The sequence below is a fragment of the Rattus norvegicus genome, chromosome 8 (assembly GCF_036323735.1).
Source record: "Rattus norvegicus strain BN/NHsdMcwi chromosome 8, GRCr8, whole genome shotgun sequence".
In the NCBI taxonomy this organism is placed as follows: domain Eukaryota; kingdom Metazoa; phylum Chordata; class Mammalia; order Rodentia; family Muridae; genus Rattus; species Rattus norvegicus.
In genome coordinates, this window is record NC_086026.1 from 128,513,438 (window position 1) to 128,532,932 (window position 19,495).

Sequence of the window (19,495 nt, forward strand, 5' to 3'; positions counted from 1 at the left end):
AACACTCAGGAGGCTGAGGCAGGACGATTGCGTGAGTCCAGTTCAAGACCAGCCTGGGCAACACAGCCAAATTCCTGTCTCAAAACAAATCAAAAAATAAAAATAATAAAACACCAGTAGGGCTGGAGAGATGGCTCAGCGGTTAAGAGCACCAACTGCTCTTCCAAAGGTCCTGAGTTCAAATCCCAGCAACCACATGGTGGCTCACAACCATCTGTCATGAAATCTGATGCCCTCTTCTGGTGTGTCTGAAGACAGCTACAATGTACTCATATATAATAAATAAATAAAATATTAAAAAAAAAAAACCAGTAATTTTATCTAGTGAGTGATAAAGAAGTGTCCATTGCATGTGCGTGTAGTGATGGGGGCTGGATGACGTGGCATTAGAAAAGTATTCTTAGGCGAAGGGATGGCTCAGCGGTTAAGAGCACTGACTGCTCTTCAGAGGTCCTCAGTTAAATTCCCAGCAACCACATGGTGGCTCACAACCATCTGTAACGGGATCCACTGCCCTCTTCTGGTGTGTGTGAAGACAGCAATAGTGTGTTCATATACAATCAGAAAATAAATCTTAAAAACAAGAAAGAGAAGTGTTCTTAAGCTTAGCAGCCATGGACACTGGCTGCAGCAGTGTTTCCTCTCCAGAATGTCATAGTTGGCGTTTGGTAGGAAAGTTGGGTGCTTTCAAAAGCTGGGTGTGTTCAGTCTGGTTTATCTAATACTCTGTAAAAACTGGCAGGTTCTAAGAGTGTGGGATCCAAGAACCTGTGCGAAACTCATGAAGCTGAAAGGACACACGGACAATGTGAAGGCCCTGCTGCTGCACAGGGACGGCACACAGGTAAGGGCCGTGTGCACACTCGGCTTCCCACTCTAGCCATGGCTGGGGAGATTGATTTGAACCATAAGCTACATATGTGACTTACATCCTGATTTTCAGTGTTATAATACTAAATTGTGGCTCAGTAGTTAAGAGCACGTGCTACACTTGCAGAGAACTGGAGTCCATTACCCACATACAAGTCTGGCAGTTCAGAACCTTCTTCTGTAACTCCAGCTCCAGGAGCATCCAGTTCCCTCTTCTGGCCTCTGCAGGCAGACCTGTTGCTGGAGGAGGAACTGAAAGTTCTACATCTTGATCTGCAGGCAGCCGAAGGAGACTGTTCCACTGCATAGAAGACCTCGAAGCCTGCCTCCTCAAGTGGTACACTGCCTCCAACAAGGCCACACCTCCTCACAGTGCCACTCCCTATGGGCCATCCACTCAAACACTTGTGTCTGTGGACTTCCTGATCAAACACCTGCATTTGCAGAGGCTCCTGCTCGGCTCCCACAGGCAGTTTAGTTGTTGCCATGGTACTTGAGGGTTAGGTTTCTAGCAGTGACCTCAAAAGCCCAATGCTCTTCTGTCTTCTGTGACACTTCTGTATGAGTTATAATGTGCTTCTGTGTGAGGTGATTTAACTGTCAGATGCGGAGCCCTCAAAGTCAACTGTATTTGTTCTAAGCCAGAATGGCAACATGGCTCGGTTCTAAAAGCTGCCTGTTGGATCTTAAGATGCAGTTATCTGCCACCCACAGTTTCTGTTCATTCAAGTCCCAAACCTATCTTAGGGGTCTGGGATCACAGCATCAGGCAACTTCTCCAAAAGTAACCTGGTCCCTACATACAGGTACCCTACTGCTGTCATTGGCACACGAGTAATGATGATGGATCGGTCGGAGTAAATGTGGTTTAGCAAACAGTGTGGGGCTTTGCATTGTCTCTGAAATCATCTCTTGTTGGACAGCTCACATTTTTAGCCAATGCAAGAAGAGAGGCGAGAGTGGAGGGTGAGAAATGTTTTGTTGGTTCTGCTGGCTCCTACAAGATAGCAAGACCTGGGAGGACCCTTGGTTAGGGAGGGCTGCGTACAGTAACAGGACGCTGTTGCACACAGCCTCATGCTGTGCTGTGTGGCAATGGCTCTTTAAAAGCAATTGTTCTGTTCTCACTGTGGCTTGCTTTCATAGCAGTAGAGTGGTGGCAGCTGTTGAGATCTTTGTGTTATGTGTTCATTTGCTACAATGTCTGTGCTTTCTCCTTGTTTCTAGCTGTGCAGTCTGCATCTAGTCCTTAGCTGTTACACAGGATTAAGTTATGTGCACTTACAAAGCACGATCTTTTCCAGACTAGCTCTCTGTAGACATACGTCCCAAGATGGAAGAGTGGGGCTTTCCTTAGAGTATTGCCACCTGTGGGAGCCCTCCTCGGGCCTTTCCCATGTCCCCGCTCTCCCACACCCGGTTGGATCAGTCCTTCCCATGTGAGCTAGTTAAAAGAGGGGATCCAATTCCCAATGCTCCTAACAGTTTGCGAGGAAGTCTTCTGGTTTACTTATTTCATTAAACCTCTCTCCAGTTTCTCAGGCTCATTGGCTCAGATCAGTGCCATCAGAATTAGAACATGGGAGTTACCTGGGAAGCCTGCTGGGCATCCGTTGGTGACCCTGATGTACTTTTGCCTCCTTAGGTCTGGATGGGGCCCAAGAGTTTTTACTAAGTTCCTAGGGAAGATGATTGTTCTGAGATCACTACCACCTATATTCGGTTGCTTTCAGACTGCCTGCCTCAGAAACGGATCTTCCAAACCTAACTCACCATTATTGTTTACAGGACCAGCAGGCAGCCGGATAGAGAGGACACATTTGCTCTGGTGTCCCTTGCTGGAGGATGCATGTTAGGTTTGGTCATTTCAAACTGGTTTGCTCCTAGAAGCACCCTCACCTTGTGTCCTTTGTTCACAGTGCCTCTCTGGGAGTTCTGATGGGACGATTCGCCTGTGGTCCCTTGGCCAGCAGAGATGTATAGCAACATACCGAGTCCATGATGAGGGCGTTTGGGCCCTACAGGTCAATGATGCCTTCACACATGTCTATTCTGGGGGACGGGACAGGAAGATCTACTGCACAGACCTAAGGAACCCTGACATTCGGGTGCTGATTTGTGAAGAAAAAGCACCAGTTCTCAAGGTGGGTTGAGATTCTGAGTTTCCCAACTGAGGTTGTGAGCTTTGGTGTGTGCATCAGACTCTGCATTAAACATGGACCAGAGACGGGGTTGAGAAGACCCTCCATAGGGTAGGAAGAGCCTCAGTGTACACAGTTGTGATATCTGAAGTACATCTCTGGGGCATGGATGCCTTTCCTACAGGTAAATCCTAGTGATGCTGTGTCAGGTATGATGTAGAGTTTGCCTGGCTCTCCTGCCCTGCCTTAAACAGAAGAACATGAGCAATTAGGGGTATCTGAACAGACAGAAAGGCAAAAAGGTCTGAGTGTTAAGCCTCAGGCCTAGCACTGAAGAGAGGAAGGTCTCCTGAAGGAGGAAAGCCAGTTGCTTCAGACTGCAAATGCACTGCCTCCCAGCAGCCCTGGTGGAGACGGTCCAGATGGGAAGCATCTGGAAGCAGAGGAAGCAACCATGGGAGGGACTCAGCTGGCCGTGTGAGCACTGGAGGTGCTGGCAGCTCTTGGCTGTGGGTGGCAAGCTAAAGAAGGTAGCCCAGGGCACCTATATGTTGAAGACAATCACTGAGAATTCCTGGTAGCTAAGAGTCAAGAAATGCTTCCCACCACTCCAGCTGCAGCCTCCTGATGTTGGAAGAAGAGTGGTTCCATTTGAGAATGAATACACGTCTTACATGTCCACACTCTGAAAGGACCAGAGGGCATGTAGTGATGTGATCCTGGGGAGCCTGTCCCCAGGTGAGGTAACCATTCTCAAAAAAGGGGAGACATTTATTTGCTCTTTCAGGAAGAATGTAAGCTAAGCATGGCGGCCCCCAGAGACCAACTTTGAAGGCATAGCAAGAACCTGTCTCAGAAACGTGCACAGACACTCAGAGAGAATAAAAACTAGAATAGCAGAAGCATAATGTTGCTTTGTTTCAGAAAGTCCTTGTCCTTTGGACTGTGTCTGCTTGGGTCTCAACAGTTACCTCATTTAAAGCCGTGAGCCTGGCCACAGCAGTGCCTGTGCTCACACAGGAGAACCATGCATTCACACCTGCCTGGCTGACTTAGTGAGACCCTAAGCGTATAAGTGCGCATGCACATGCACAGGAGCAGCTGCCTGTAGTTCTCTGGTGTAACTCGCCTGCCATGCGGCCCTTCCGCTTCCTCTCCCTGTGCGTCTACAGCTTCCCACCTCAGGTCTTACCTGGCATGGGTGGCGTGCAGGTGTGAACAGAGGAGTGGTCTTCCCTGAGTACTGTCACATGCCAGTGGCTCATCTTGGCTAATAGCTCAGTTATCAGCCCTTGACAAAGAAAACTCTTGTGTTTGGTTTTTAGATGGAACTTGACAGATCAGCAGATCCCCCTCCTGCAATCTGGGTTGCAACAACAAAGTCCACAGTAAATAAGTGGGTAAGTAAATGACCATGCTTGTGACAAGGCTATAGACGTGTGGTTGGCTTGCTATCTCAGATATGCCAGGCCAGCAGCAGAGGCTTAGTGTAGCCCTAGCCACATGCTGCTGTGAATTCAGGTGTGATCCTGAGTGACAGTAACCCTGACATTCATGGGCAAAACGGACCTTCTTTTTCTTTATTACCAGCTAGGATATGTGCTTGATGTACCTAGAACAGAGTGTTGCCTGATTAAACCAGTCAATGTTAGACAGCTTCTGACTTTATAAAACTGCACCTGAGAGTAGGAGTCTAGAGTAGGAGTCCAGCTATGTGTGTGGCGCACGGCTGGACTCCTACCTGGGAGGCTGACAAATGGGTGTGCTGCATGTTCAAGGCCAGCCTGAGCTATACATAGCAAGACACTGTTTCAGCTAAACACACAAAAAGAATGAGGCAGTCAGTCCACATACCTGTTTTTCTAAAGGTAACAGAACAAGAGGTTGACTTCTGACTTCCTGCCTTTCTCTGAGGCGTGGAAAGCAGGGTTAGTAGAGATAGATGGGCAGTTAGGTCCACATGGCACAAGCTCTTTACTTACAGAACTGAGCTTTCTTGCATAGCTGACTCTGGGAGCTCTGGGAAGGGTTTGTGTGCAGGTCGGCTGCAGAACTTCTATGGGGGCCCCTGTGCGTGTCAGCTAAAATCTTAGCTGGAGTAGTGCTCTGCTTTGGAGCTGTCTTAGTCACTGTTCTGTCGCTGTGATGAATTAATGTGAAGGCACCTTACAACAGAAAGCAGGGAACTAACTGGGAACTAAGCTCCATGACCATCGTTGTGGGGAGTGTGGCAGCAGACAGAATGGGCCTGGCATAAACCACAAAGCACACCCTTAGGGACACTTCTGCTCCAACAAGACCATACCTTCTAATCCCTCAAGCATTCAAACATATGAGCCTATGGGAGCCATCTCACTCAAACCACACAGAGTCTTGTGGGTTGTTTGTTTGGGGAGCACTGGTTTTTGGTTTTAAGGTTTTTGGGTTTTTGGGTTTTTGTTGTTGTTGTTGTTGTTGTTGTTGTTGTTGTTTTAGAAAACTCAATATTCTCTCCTTAATATTTGTTGGGGATTTCTTGCTGGTTGACCCCATGACTCCCTGCTATGACTGGGTATGTCTTCTGTATCCATGACAGATAGCTCAACATTTACTAGTTCTACAACGATAGCATTCTCAACACTTGGCAAGCCTGGAGAACATAAAATGGTGAAATTATTAATTCTGTTCCTTTAGACACTGAAGGGAATTCATAATTTCCGAGCCTCTGGTGATTATGACAATGATTGTACAAACCCCATAACGCCCCTCTGCACACAGCCGGACCAAGTTATTAAAGGTAAGAAGGCCGCGGGGCAAGCATTCTTTTAATGAGGTTATAGTTAATAGCGTGACACAGCCAAAGTGGCGGCCTTTAAATGCAGTGCTGCTACAGACAAAAGCCCGGTAACGTGGGCTTGCTTTTAGCACAAGAAAGTGATGGTAAGAGATGAGTGGGGTTTTTAAGAATGTGTTTGATGTATTCTTTGGCTGTCCTGCCATGTGTATCACGTGTCTTCATCATAACCACTCCCAGGTCATCTCTTCTGGTCCCCAAACCTCCTCCACACATCCCTTCCTGCCTTCAGGAGTGATTTTTAAATAACCACTGGGTCCCATCAGTGCTGCCCATATGCATAAGGGTGTAGGGCCCACGGGCTACCTACCAGCAGCCACAAGACATGAATTTTTGATTGAATTTATTAATGGCTGTTGGTGGTACAGATGAGGGCTTGTATGGGGTGCTTCAGTACATGCGATGAGATCCATTCTCCCAGACCTGAAGATGACTATGTGTGTTTGGATCTGTGTGAGAACCGTGGTACTCTCTGTATCTGAGTTGTGTCTGATTGTCTGATGCAGTGTCTTCCAGCTCTGCTTGCTGCAAACAGCACATGACACCTTTTGCTTGCAGTATACAAAAGGGCTGCCTTTATAATGTGTGTTGTGACACTATTCTCTTGTTCATGTTTTACCCTACAACACAGTAGCCAGGGTAAAATATCTTGTCTTTGGGCACAAACCAGAGATGATCATATGTGAGTTTTTGGGGGGTGGGGGGGTTAGTTTAATGTTTGCACTTAGGATTAGAATCCTGTCTGGCACATTCATTGGTAGCTCTTAGCTACCCGGGAAAGAACGCTTCTGAGGAGGCGCAGAGGAGAGGCTGGCAGGCTGACTCAGCACTCGCTGCTCAGTCCTCACAGCCTGGCTGCTCTCCCCAAAATCCGTGGAAAGATAGAAGGGGAGAACTAACTGTAGGGCTGTCACCAGACCTGCACATGGTACCACTTAAAGGCCATGAGTACTGGTCCTTCTGTGGTTTGCACGTTGTTTCTTTTCCTCCTTTAGGGGGCGCTAGTATCATCCAGTGCCACATCCTAAATGATAAGCGACATATATTGACCAAAGATACGAATAACAATGTGGCCTACTGGGACGTGTTGAAGGTGAGTGCCTGTTGCCCTGGTCTATTTCCCTTGGTTTTCCTCCTCTGTACGTGATAATCAACATTAATTTGCAGTAATACTTTATTTGGAGGTGGATATTTTTGGCTATTGGATGGTATGGTGGTATTTAACCCTTTCCCTGGTCACTGTACTTCTACTCATATCCAGCGCTGCTTTACTCTGGAAGGTGCTCATTGTTACACTATTGGCATTTAGACTGAATCATTCACTGAGTGTAAAGAGAGAAGCTCTATCCTGTCCTTTCTTTTACAAAAGGGTCCCAGGATAACTGGGAGGATCCAGAAAAGCCCCAATCAGCAGAGAATCAGCAAAACTGCTTGATTCTTCCTGACCACCTAGCAGTGTGGTTCCTGTGGTCCTGTTCCTGGACTCTCAGCTGCTCTCAGTGCAACCTGTCTGGGTGGGATAGAGTTCTCCTTTGTAGACCTCCAAGTTATGTGTCGTGGTTGTCATCTCTGCAGGCAACAGCTTCCCATGTCTGGATATGAATCTGGAAAGTCCTGAGGTCACATGATCTGGAATAATAAGCCTAACAGGGTAAAGTAGTCAAGGAAGTCTGGGGACATGGAGTAGAGGGCAGAGCTGTGTTCTAGTCTGTAGCCAGTGACCAATCACATGACCTGCTGGACTTATCAGAACCTGTGGCCTCCACCCAGAAATGAGGGGAACCCGTTTTCTGGCAATATCAAGGGCATATTTCAGAACCATGTGTCCCTCAAGGTCTCCAGGGTTTGAGCCTCCTCAACCGGGAACCAGGGTGTCTTTCATTGTCCCACAGAATCCATTGGGGCTGGGAACTGTCAATGATAGGAAGACCAGAGCACAGAACAGCCGGAGGACACTGTCGGTGCCCCATGCCCGCACTGACAAATGGAGGTCCCACCGAGATTTGAACTCGGATTGCTGGATTCAAAGTCCAAAGTGCTAACCACACCGACAGGGCACTGGGTTTTTTTGTTTTTCATTTTTTTGGTTTTTTGTTTGTTTTGGGTTTTTTTTTTTTTTGCTTTGGGAGGAGGACAAAAGGAGCTTCTGTCCAGGCTTGCTTGTGTACTGTTCGTGCATGCGAGTGCACATACACGTATACACACGTATACACACATGTACACACACACACACACACACACACACACACACACACACACTTGCAGACAGCAGTAGCAGTCCAGTTGTGGTGGGAAACAGTGACTTTAGTGACAGATCGGATGGAGGTCTGAGGGCAACCTACCATCTGGGACTGCATTTGAATGGAGCAGGGCTTGGGTTTTCAGAGAGTTAAGGGAGAATGGTCTGGGGGGGTGGCCAGCTAGGACCACAGAATATGTGTGCAGTGCAGCAAATGACATAGGCTTCTGGGAAACAGCTGTGTCCTGTGATCTGGGTATGTTACAGTGGTGTGTGCTTTCCCTGGAACGGTATGGAGAGTGGGATACAGGGGAGTCCATGTCTGCCTGTGAGGAGATTACTGGGGTACTCACAGTCATGCTAATGTTGAGCTGAGCAGTCAGCAGACACTTGGTGTTGAATTTCAGCACTAAAGAGAACTATAACTGGAAACGACCCTACCACTGAAGATGTTTAGGGCTTTGTGGAAGAACTACATTTTTAGAATGAGAGGTGTTCAGAAGTTTTTTTTGTTTTGTTTTGTTTTTTTTGTTTTTTTTTTTTTAAGATTGTTTAAATTGTGTATGCATGAGTGTTTTGCCTTCATGAATTTGTGTGTCTGGTACCTACAGAGGTCAGAAGAGGTAATCAGATGCCACGGAACTGAAATTATGGATGGTTCTGAGCCACTGTCTAGGTGCTGGGAATTGAACTTGGGTCTTCTGCAAGAATAAGTGTTCTTAACCACTGAGCCACCCTTCCAGCCTAGAAGTATTAAGGCGGCCAGGAGAGGGAAGCTCTGAGTCGTTCTGTGAGCCAGCTGCTGTCTGAAAGAGGCTCAGCTCGTTAAGCCAGCTCTTCTAACGTGCTTCCTGGCTACTCTCCCCTTGTTTTGAAGTTCACTTGATGGTGCTTCCAGGTGTGTCAGGGGAGCTCGGTATCAGGAAAGTTCAATTACAGCCACACCCCTAGAAAAGATTATTTTCAGTTTAAAAAAAGATGAAGTTTTACATGTATGAGCATTGCCTGCACCGTGTCTGTGCCTTTGCCAGGGAGATAAGAAGAGGCACCAGACCCTGGACCTGGGTAAGTGGATGCCCATGAGGCTGATGGCCTCTGGCACCTGAACCCATTTTCTCTACAGGAGCAGCAAGTGCTCTTAACCATGAGCCATCCTCTAACTTACTAATTTAAACGTTTACTAGCAGGTAGTTATTTAAAAGCCTTAGAATAAAAGTCGGCTATGTTCTTTTTGAAGTATACTATAGAATTATTTAAGCAAATGTGAAATTTGGAAGAATGCAGTGACATCCAGTCGGTCCCTTACTTCATCCTAACCATTGTGCTTTCTTTTCTTATGCAGGCATGCAAAGTGGAAGATTTGGGCAAAGTGGACTTCGAAGATGAAATTAAGAAAAGATTTAAAATGGTGTATGTTCCAAATTGGTTCTCAGTAGACCTAAAAACAGGGGTGAGTTAGGCAATCAGTATTTATGTGATTTTGGATAATTGAAAATTTCCTCCATGCCCTAATTATTCTTAAGGAGTTTGCTGTCCTTAAGACATTTGCTTGCCCCGTCTGTCTTAATATGCTGTCATGTAAGCCTGACTCTCGAGTAGAGCAAGCTGAAGCTGAATCCCAAGAGACATGGCTTAGCCTTGTCTAGTGCATGGATGGATGCTGCCGGGTCAGGTGCTGGAGAGGAGGGAGGGAGAGCAAGCTGCTAGCACTGTGTGTCCCTCCCCCCAACAGATGCTGACCATTACTCTGGATGAAAGCGACTGCTTCGCTGCCTGGGTTTCTGCGAAAGATGCTGGCTTCAGCAGTCCCGATGGGTCAGACCCAAAACGTGAGTTAAGTGTCTTCGATTGAAGAAGGTAGCTGGTCATCTTTGTAAGCGTCCCCCACACCGTGACTCTTACTGTCATTTGTTTGTTTTGCTTCAAGACAGGGTTTCTCTGTGTAGCTGTGTAGCCCTAGCTATCCTGGAACTCACTCTGTAAACCAGCTGGCCTGGAACTCAGAGATCCGCCTGCCTCTGCCTCTAGTGCTGAGATTACAGACGTGCATCTCCACTGCCCAAGTCACTCAGCACGCTTTTGAGAACTTGGTGTGTAACAATCCAACACGTACAAATACAAGGTTGCTGGCTTTGGGGAGAGTACCTGTGTCAATAGCAAACTGTTTTTGGTTTAAAGAATAGCTTCAACCAGACATGGCGGCTCAGGCCTCTGATCCCAGCCCTTAGGAGCCTTGAGGTCCAGGGCAGCCTTGCTGCAATGTAAACCCCCTGTCTCCACAAAAAGAACAGAGAAGGGTGACCGCTGAACAGCAGGGTAGTGTTTTCTCTGCAACTTCGATTCTGAGATTAAGCACTGAGACCTGCTTGTCTCTGGTCTTGGGGTTGAAGCCTATGGATGTGTGTTAGTTAGGGTTTCATTGAGGTGAAGAGACCACGTCAGCTCTTACAATTGGGTCAGACTTACAGTTTCAGAGGTTTCGTCCATTATCGTATCAGGAATGATGCCAGCGTGCAGGCAGGCACAGTACTAGAGGAATGGAGAGTTCTACATCTTCATCCACAGGCAGCAAGGAGAGACCGTGTGTGTCACACTGGGTGTAGCTTTTGCATAGGAAGTGTCAGAGCCTACCTCTACAGTGATGTACTTCTTCTAACAAGCCACACCTCCTACTAGTGCCACACTATTGGCCGGTGTTCAAATACATGGTGGGGGGATTCCTATTCAAATCACCACAGCATGTGTACCCCAGCGTGGTAGCACATGCCTCTAATCCCTGTACTTGGGAGTAGGAAGAAAGAAGATGAATCAAAGACCAGGCTGAATCACAAAGAAAAAAGAAAGTCGTAACAGTTTGGAAAGTGCCGATTCAAAAGCCACCAAACCTGTGTATATAACTTCTGTAAGGTGCTCACACATAATCCCCATCCTGAAAAGCACCTCTGCCTTTTTTTTTTTTTTTAAAGATTTATTTATTATATATGAGTACACTGTAGCTGTCTTCAGACACACCAGAAGAGGGCATTAGATCTTATTACAGATGGTTGTGAGCCACCATGTGGTTGCTGGGATTTGGACTCAGGACCTCTGGAAGAGCAGCCGGTGCTCTTAACCCTGAGCCATCTCTCCAGCCCACACCTCTGCCTTCAAGTGTCCATAACTGCCCTGTTTGTACCCTGCCCTGCTGGATAATTTTGCTTCTCAAGAAAACAGATGCAGCATGAGAACATTGACAGCTTCTGTCTTAGGTTGGAGCTAACAAACTGTCTCCGTTTCTCCTCTCACCCACAGTGAACTTAGGAGGACTTCTACTACAGGCCCTCCTGGAGTACTGGCCCAGAACACATGTGACTCCCATGGACGAGGAGGAGAATGAAGTGAACCATGGTTAGTGTGTCTGTTTGTTCAGAAAAGTGACAGTTGTGTGGGCCAAGGGGTACTTACTGTAGTGTACAGAAGTCTGACACAGCTGTGGTGTGCCCAGTTAATTGTTCTTTCCTACATCTGAATGAGAGTATCCAGTATTGCAAAGGATGAGGCCACTTTGGGATGTGGCTCTCAGATAGAAGAAGCCCCATGTGTGATATTCAAAAATCACCGGTTTATGGGTGGTCATAGATCCTCCCAAGTGCTAGGTGGCGCCATTGTGCTCAGGTTCAGGGAGCTGAGGACTGGGAGGGGCTGTGTGTCAGCTCAGGCACTGGGTCAACTACATTTATTTCTTGTATTAAAGCCCTCCTGGGGGCTCCTTTGGGGGCTGTGTCTCACTGTGAGCAGGTACTGGACTTCTGATGAGATTCTCTGCTCTTACATATTAAATACCATTCTTACTTGTTCTAAACCTTTATTATTTTTTAATATTAAAACATTTTATGTTTATGCCAGTTAAGTGGGGTGCATGTGAAAGCCAGACAGGGGCACCAGATCTCCTGGACTGAACTCGGGTCCTCTGAAGAGCCCTCAGTCCTCCGTTCCAGCTTCCTCCACCCAGCTTTCTAATGCTGACCAAGGAGCAGGGTTTTGATTTAAATGTTTCTTTAGATTTGTTCATTTTTATTTGATGTATATCAGTTTTCCTGCGTGTATATAAGGGCAACACTTATGGGCCTAGTGCCCATGGAGGCTAGAAAGGGTGTTGAATACCCTGGAACTAGGGTTAGAGATGGTTGTAAGCCACTTTGTAGTACTGGGAACTAAACCTTGGTCCTCTAGAAGAGCAGCCAGTGCTCTAACCGCTGAACCATCACTCCAGCCCCAGGATTTTTTATTTTTAAAATGTTGGAATGTTTACAGCCTTTGTGGTCAGTATTCAGAAGCTTTGGTCCCAACATTAACAGCCTGCCTATCTTTCCAGTGAGTGGGGAACAGGAGAGCCGAGTCCAGAAAGGAAATGGCTATTTCCAGGTGCCCCCCCACACCCCCGTGATCTTTGGAGAAGCTGGAGGTCGCACACTTTTCAGGTATGGATAAGAAAGACTAGAACCCTGCCTAGAAAGGCCTTGCTTAATAAGCCAACCCTCTTGATAGAAATGCTGCCCAGGGGGTTGGGGATTTAGCTCAGTGGTAGAGCGCTTGCCTAGGAAGCACAAGGCCCTGGGTTTGGTCCCCAGCTCCGAAAAAAAGAACCAAAAAAATAAATAAATAAATAAAAAATGCTGCCCAGACAGACATGTCATCTCCTTGAGATACTTAATGCCTGGTGCAGTGAATGTTAATAACGAAGGGCCAAGGTGAGATTCACACGCACACACACGTGCGCACCCACACAGATACCCTGCCCCATCCCAGATGCCTGCCTCTCTTACTTTGCCAGTGTGGCTAACTGCCAGAGGCAGGAATCAAATGGCGTCAGAGCAGTCCCTGGTCATGGGAGACTGGGCCAGGCAAGAGGGTGAGGCTGATCCTGCAAACTGTTGTGATCTATACTGGTTCAGCCTGGGGTGAGGGAGATGCTCTCTGGCCCTCCAGGGAAGGGGAGGCTTCAGGCAAGCCCTGAAGGAGCAGGGAAGTGTTGCAGCATCACTGGGTGTGGGAAGTGAGGGTGATGCCTGCCTTTCCCCTGAGCACAGACTTTCTTCTGTTGTGATCTTCGGAGCAAGGTAACCAAACTGCAGCCCTCACTGCAGCTGAAGTCTGGGCCATGCCTGGCCCTGGCTAGGCCCTTGGCTGAGTGTTTCTTGTAGTGACCCAGGACTCAGAAGCGGCTTGATCGGGCCCAAGTCTCCCTACTCCCCCATCACCTCTGCTGTCCTCAATGAGCGCTGTGAGGGCTCCTCTGCTGTCCCCCTGCTTGTCATGACACTGACCACCTGATGGATTGTGTCTAGGCTGCTCTGCCGGGACTCCGGGGGCGAGACCGAGGCAATGCTTCTCAATGAGACCGTGCCACAATGGGTGATCGACATCACTGTGGATGTAAGTATCCTTCACTCCCGCTTTGCCCTTTGCTTTCCCTGGACCATGACATTAAGTCTTAAACTGTGACAAAAGTCACCGGCTAAGTAGAATCCTCTCTGCGTTCCTGAAGTTCCAAAGTTGTAGACACATCTGATAGTTATTTACATATCAACTTTTATCTTTGTCTGGTTTCAGTCAGAACAATAATGTATGCTTATTCTACAACGTAATCAGTGCCCACCTCTTCCCACCCACCCTCTTCACCCTTCCCAGCCCTCTTCTCAGAGGGGGAACCCAGTAGGAAGTCACCTACACGAGCACTTACTATTGTGTGCAGATATAAGTGTGGAGTTCATTTAATTTTGCACAAAATCTCTTACAGTGTTCTGCAACTTCTTTTTTTTTTTTACTTAAAAATATGTCTTGGACATCTGTTCAGACCTGTGCTCAGGGACTGTTCCCTTTTAAGGACTGCACCTTATTCTGTTGTGTAAATGATCAGCCCCTTCTTAATGGGCCCAGGTAGTTTGCATTGTTTGCATTTGCAAACAGTGCTTCCTGAACGTCTTTGTACATGTGTCTCTGTGTATTTTAGGGTAAATTCTTACAGTGAAATTGCTGGATCAAAGGGTCTGACATTTTAAATCTGGATAGATATGCGAATTGCCCTTTCACAAAGGCAGTGTGCTCTGCACCGACAGTGTATGGACACCTGATTGTCACAGCCACACCGACACCAGACACTTGCCCTTTGCTGAGCCGTCATCAAATACTGTGCGGTGTTTCAGTGTGGATGTGTCCTTATTCGTGGTGAGGTCAGGAGTCTTTTCACACTGACCGTTTCTCTCTGTGACCTGCCTGTCTGTGTCCTTTGCCACTTCTCCAACTGGGTCATCGTCTCACTCACTCACTCACTCACTCACTCACTCACTCACTCACTCACTCACTCACAGGTGATCTTCTGTTGCCAATTAACCTGACTCCTCTCTGCCTTCATTAAACATTTACTTTGTTCAAGGTTTTCTCCCAGGGGAAACCTTAACTTTTGTATAATCAGATTGAGGTTTTGTAGCTCTGGTTCCATGTTTTATTGGATATCTCCCAATTCAGAGTGTCCTCACTACGCTCTGCACCTTGTTGTTTACTGTCCGCCTCGTTACTGTTATTCAGTCTTCTGTTGGCTGTGAGGTGACATTTTAACTTTTCCCAGAGAACTAAGCTGTGTACCAGTGTAGTCTGTAGGGGTCTGTCCTGTCTACTATTTGAATTCTACACTGTCTGTATAGTGCATTCCTGCAGACAGGACTTTCTTGACTGTTCGTATACTCCTAAAGCCATAGAAAAAGGACTTAATTTCCTGAAACTTTAGAAAATGTGTTTTCTACTCCAGATACACTCCAAGAACTTAGAACTAGTGTGACTGACACTTGTTGGTCTTCCTGTGGTCTTCCTGTGCAGACTCCCATAATCCACTGCTTCTTTTGAGTGTAGAACTCATCTGGTGCATTAGTGAGTGACCCAATAACTTGGGCTATGCTCCAAGAAAAGCTGGCTGGACCATTTCAGCCATCAGTTGAGAATGGGTAATGTTTTCAGGGTAGACTCCCCCTATCAGAGGATGAGACAGATGGCAGAAGGCCGGTGGCCTCTCCACTGGATGATGGGCCCACCAGTACCCAAGTGTCTGCTCAGAAGTGAATGTTCTGGGGCTTTCTCAAAACACTTAAACTTCTGTTGGGGCCATTAGTCATAGCCCTGATATTTTGATATATGGAGCTTTAAAAATGTGTTTTCCTGTAATGCCTTGAATGATATTTTCAGAAGAGCCATGCCACTGTTTCTGACACTAATACTACATATAGTTTGTCTTCATCTATTTTTATTATAAACTAAACATCATACTTGCTGTGAAATTTTCTCTTAAGGCATACTTCTATTGATAACTTACTGTAAATTTCATTAAAAGTCATTTTTATTGTTAAAATGGTTATTTGTAAATTGTTCTCCTGTTGACAGCATTTTAGTTTTATCAGCTAACAGAAACTATTATACCTCTTAAACTTTTAATATTTCAGAAAAATATGCCCAAATTCAACAAAATTCCTTTCTACCTCCAACCTCATGCATCTTCAGGAGCAAAAACTTTAAAAAAGTAAGTACCTATTGGGCTTCCTTACTCGGGTCGCCTCGGAGTCCTCTGCCCTTTAGCTCGCTTCATAATATGGGAGGCAGGTGCTACGTTGAAGGCTGATTGCTATGGACTTTGTCTCCTGTCAAAATTTAGTTTAACCCATAATTGCTGGCACATGCCTTTTACATCTCTGGAGGCAGAGGGAGGCCAAGGCAGAGGGAGGCCGAGGCCAGCCAAGACTCCATAGCAAGATCAAGTAACCAAGTGAGATGGTACACACCTCAAATCCCAGTTCTTACGAGGTGAATAGAGGAGGATCTGGAATCTTTAAACCAAACCGTTCCATTGAGGACAAAACCTGTGTATAGTGGCTGATTTTATAGACACTTAGGAAAGGACGAGAGTGGGAGCTGACCAGCTCTGAACAGAACCTTCTAGAAGATAAGGACAAGGATCTCACCTGAAACACACGAGTGGGTGGAGTGCCCAAAGACAGACTTCCCAGACAGGAGCTTGCTCAAGACACTTAGGAGTCAGGGGCTTCGTGTCTCGGGATTCAATGCCAGGTCACAGAGCATGCAGTAACCACTAGAAATTCCTGATAGGTAGACGTGCTTCAAAGAGAAGCTCACAGCAGAAAATTTGGAGTCTGATCCACGATCAGTATATATGACTAGCGAGTGAAATCAACAAGGCTGTTAAAACTGTCACAGGGATTCCCAAGTTCACACAGAGGACGAGTTCCCACTGGCCCAGCAAACACTTGGAGTGACCTCTGTCTGACTGAAGTGCAGTGCTCCACCCGCACCCAGCTCTGCCTGCCCCACCACCACTTCCACATGCACGCACTGGATCCCTCTGCAAGCCACAGATACCACTCCCAGTGGATTTTACAACTCCACTTTCAGATCCATGAAGAGTTTAAGCTGTTGCTATGAGATAGTAGTTTACTGATATCAGAGACAAGGGCTTGGAAGTGAGGGACTTCAGTTGTATAATGCGGGGTGTGTGGTCTGGAGCACGTTGTGGCTTAATGTCTAGCCTGAGGCGTTGTCTCCTACTTGAAGGCACAGCAGTAGGAGATAACACTGGGCCCTTGGTAGTTAATTGGTGGGTCTGCCCAGGCTTCAGGAGAGGACTTGGAGGTATAGTGCAAGCGGCTGTTGTGTGTGCATGAGCCCTCAATGGTACCACAGTAACTCTCCTGACAGCTCTCAAGTGAATCGGAGCAATGACTGAAAACATGTATTGATTTCAGATGTCTGTGCGATGTTTATCTTGAGATGTTGACACAAATGAAAAATAATAGATTTTTCATGATGTCAAAACATTTCATCTTTTCTAGAGACAGACTGTCTGCCAGTGACATGCTGCAGGTCCGGAAGGTGATGGAACACGTCTACGAGAAGATTATCAACCTGGATAACGAGTCCCAAACCACCAGCTCTTCTAATAATGAAAAACCAGAGCAGGAGAAGGAGGAGGACATTGCTGTGTTGGCAGAGGAGAAAATTGAGCTTCTGTGCCAGGACCAGGTGAGTGGACCTGAAGAGCATGACTTGGTCCCCCTGCAGAGGCACCGTAAAGTCACATCCTGTGTGCTTAGCAGTCTCAAGCTGGCGGCCTCTGAGGCGTCTGCTGTCCGAGGCTGGGAAGAGTTCTGTGTCTCTTGGAAAGGCCCTTCAGCACACCTGAAGCTCCTCCTCACCTGAGGGAGGCGCTCAGGAAGAGGACACAGATTTCCAGGTGCCCACAGTAGGGCTGTGCGAGTAAATGGGGCAGGGTCACCTTGACTTACAGGGTGGTATCTGTCACAGTAAAGAATTTGAGTGGAGGTGGGTGGAGAAGAGATGGATTAGGGCCAGCACAAGCGCACTGTGGTCAGGCAGGGCTGAGCGGGTGCTGCTGGTGAGCAGAGTATTTCAGATTCCATGTGTGGAAGCAAACATCAGGCTCTGGGCACAGTGGAGCCAGCTGGGCCACCTGGACGGCTTTGGCTATCAGTGATGTTGACATTCTCAATGCACTTTGGCTCTTCAGGTTTTGGACCCCAATATGGACCTTCGGACAGTAAAGCACTTCATATGGAAGAGTGGTGGGGACCTCACCCTCCATTACCGTCAGAAGTCCACGTGAAGAGTGGGCCCATGCTCCTGGGTTCTTTACCAACCACCTTCCTCTGTGGCCCCAAGAGTAGTCCTAGGAAGCCCACCACGTCCTACGGGAACAAGACCTCCAACCGGCCAATGGAGATGTATTATAGAAACCAGGCTCCACGCATAGATTAAGGTGTCCCCAGGGACTCGAGTGCAAAGACAGAAAAGCCCTGGCACTGTTCTGGGAGATGCAGAGAATCTACAACAGGCAGTGCAGACTTCGCTGACTCCTTGTGAAGGACCCACCTTTGTCTCTTAGCACTTGTTAGAGAACATCAGCGGGGCCACATCTGTTCGCCGTGGTTCCGTTTCAAACCCACAAGTTCTGCAGCTTTGTCCAAGTACATTCCACTCATGCAGTACCTATGAAGGCTTTTTCCAAATTTGTCATTACAAAAATTAAGTTGTTTTCACCATATGAGAGTTATTTTTAATGGAAATCACTGTTGGACAATCCAAGAGCCAGCCTATTTCCTAAAAAATGACCACGCTGGGCTACTTCTGAAATACCGCATCTCAGCCACACTCTTGTAGGAAGACCTTCCGCAACTCCAGGGACCTTGGACCTCCAGGCAGTAACAGCTGGTGTGTGTTGTGCAGTGCTGCCCCATAGTGCCCTGGCTGTACGATAGCCCAAGATAGCCTAAGCCGCTGTGGCCACTCCTTCCTTCCGCCAGCACCGCCTTCCTCACAGGCAGAGCCAGCGAGAACCACAGCTTCCTGCTCTGGGTGAGCAGCCTGCCGACTGTCAGGACTTAAGACCATGCTGAAGTTTGAGTTTCATTCAAATGCTGAAGTTTTGTGTTACTAGAGTAAAAAGATCTCACAGTGAGCTGGTTTGATATTTATATTGTGGTCCATGTTTGTTTTTCCAGTTTTATACACGGGCTTTTGTTACGCCTTCGTCCAGGTCTTTCCGCTGTCTTTCTAACAGTCAAAAGCTTTCATAGACTCACTTGGATCTTGTACAGAATATTTAACTTATTGGGGATAAACACTTCAACTTTTGGCAAAAGATACTTTGGATTCTTCCCTTGGTCATTTACATCCAGACAGATGAAACTTTGAGCACAGCGGAAGCACACGTGCCTTGGGAGGGCAGCGTACACCGTCCAGCTGTCCGTGCCTTGTGTGTGGTCTGTCCCCACAGGAGCAGGGTGAGGGGGCCTGGGGAAGGGTTTTTCCTCGTCTCTACATCTTCACAGGTTCTACTGGAGACAGCTGAAGGGCCCAGATCCATCCCTTACAAACCAAGGCACTAATCCGTACAACTACAGAGCAGGGCCCCTCACAATAACTGTGGGAACATACATGCCATGGCTTCCACACCCTCCAGTGAGCAAGGACATCCCAGGGGTTAAACCGTTCTCCCTCCCCAGAGCAGCCAGCTTCTTTTTTTTACAGAAGTTCTTTCTATCTGTGTTGGACAACAGTGCACTTTTGGTGCATATTTTTTAGTGATAGCTGTAAGCGAAAAGCCAGGGGTGGGTGGGGTGTTTGCAGGAGGGGCCTCTGCACTAAGAGTAGGTTTTGCTGGTTGGCTCAGGCAGTACTGATCCACAGGCAGTTGTGCCCCTGTGGAGAGTTTACCCCCAGCATGGTTGTACTTCTTTCCCCTCTTGTCAAAAATCAGTAATAAGTTTCCAGAAAATTGGACAGTCTGCAATGCCAAAAGGGTCAGAATCTGTATTTCAAGTCGTATAGAATAAAGCTTTAGTTACAAACATC

At 47.2% G+C, this 19,495-nt stretch overlaps 1 protein-coding gene across 2 annotated transcripts in view; it reads left to right on the plus strand.

The window, feature by feature from the left end:
- Wdr48 (WD repeat domain 48) overlaps positions 1–19,493 on the plus strand; it is a 33,210-nt gene extending 13,717 nt beyond the window's left edge. For both annotated transcript variants that reach the window (NM_001135895.2, XM_017595770.2), the window contains exons 7-19: positions 743–844; positions 2,790–3,014; positions 4,337–4,411; positions 5,685–5,787; positions 6,840–6,937; positions 9,426–9,533; positions 9,816–9,912; positions 11,375–11,470; positions 12,438–12,543; positions 13,411–13,498; positions 15,556–15,632; positions 16,957–17,146; positions 17,652–19,493. In NM_001135895.2, coding sequence (NP_001129367.1) covers positions 743–844; positions 2,790–3,014; positions 4,337–4,411; positions 5,685–5,787; positions 6,840–6,937; positions 9,426–9,533; positions 9,816–9,912; positions 11,375–11,470; positions 12,438–12,543; positions 13,411–13,498; positions 15,556–15,632; positions 16,957–17,146; positions 17,652–17,747 — 1,461 coding nt within the window. In that variant the 3' untranslated portion in view covers positions 17,748–19,493. The remainder of the gene's footprint in view (positions 1–742; positions 845–2,789; positions 3,015–4,336; positions 4,412–5,684; positions 5,788–6,839; positions 6,938–9,425; positions 9,534–9,815; positions 9,913–11,374; positions 11,471–12,437; positions 12,544–13,410; positions 13,499–15,555; positions 15,633–16,956; positions 17,147–17,651) is intronic.
- Positions 19,494–19,495: the final 2 nt, after the last annotated feature.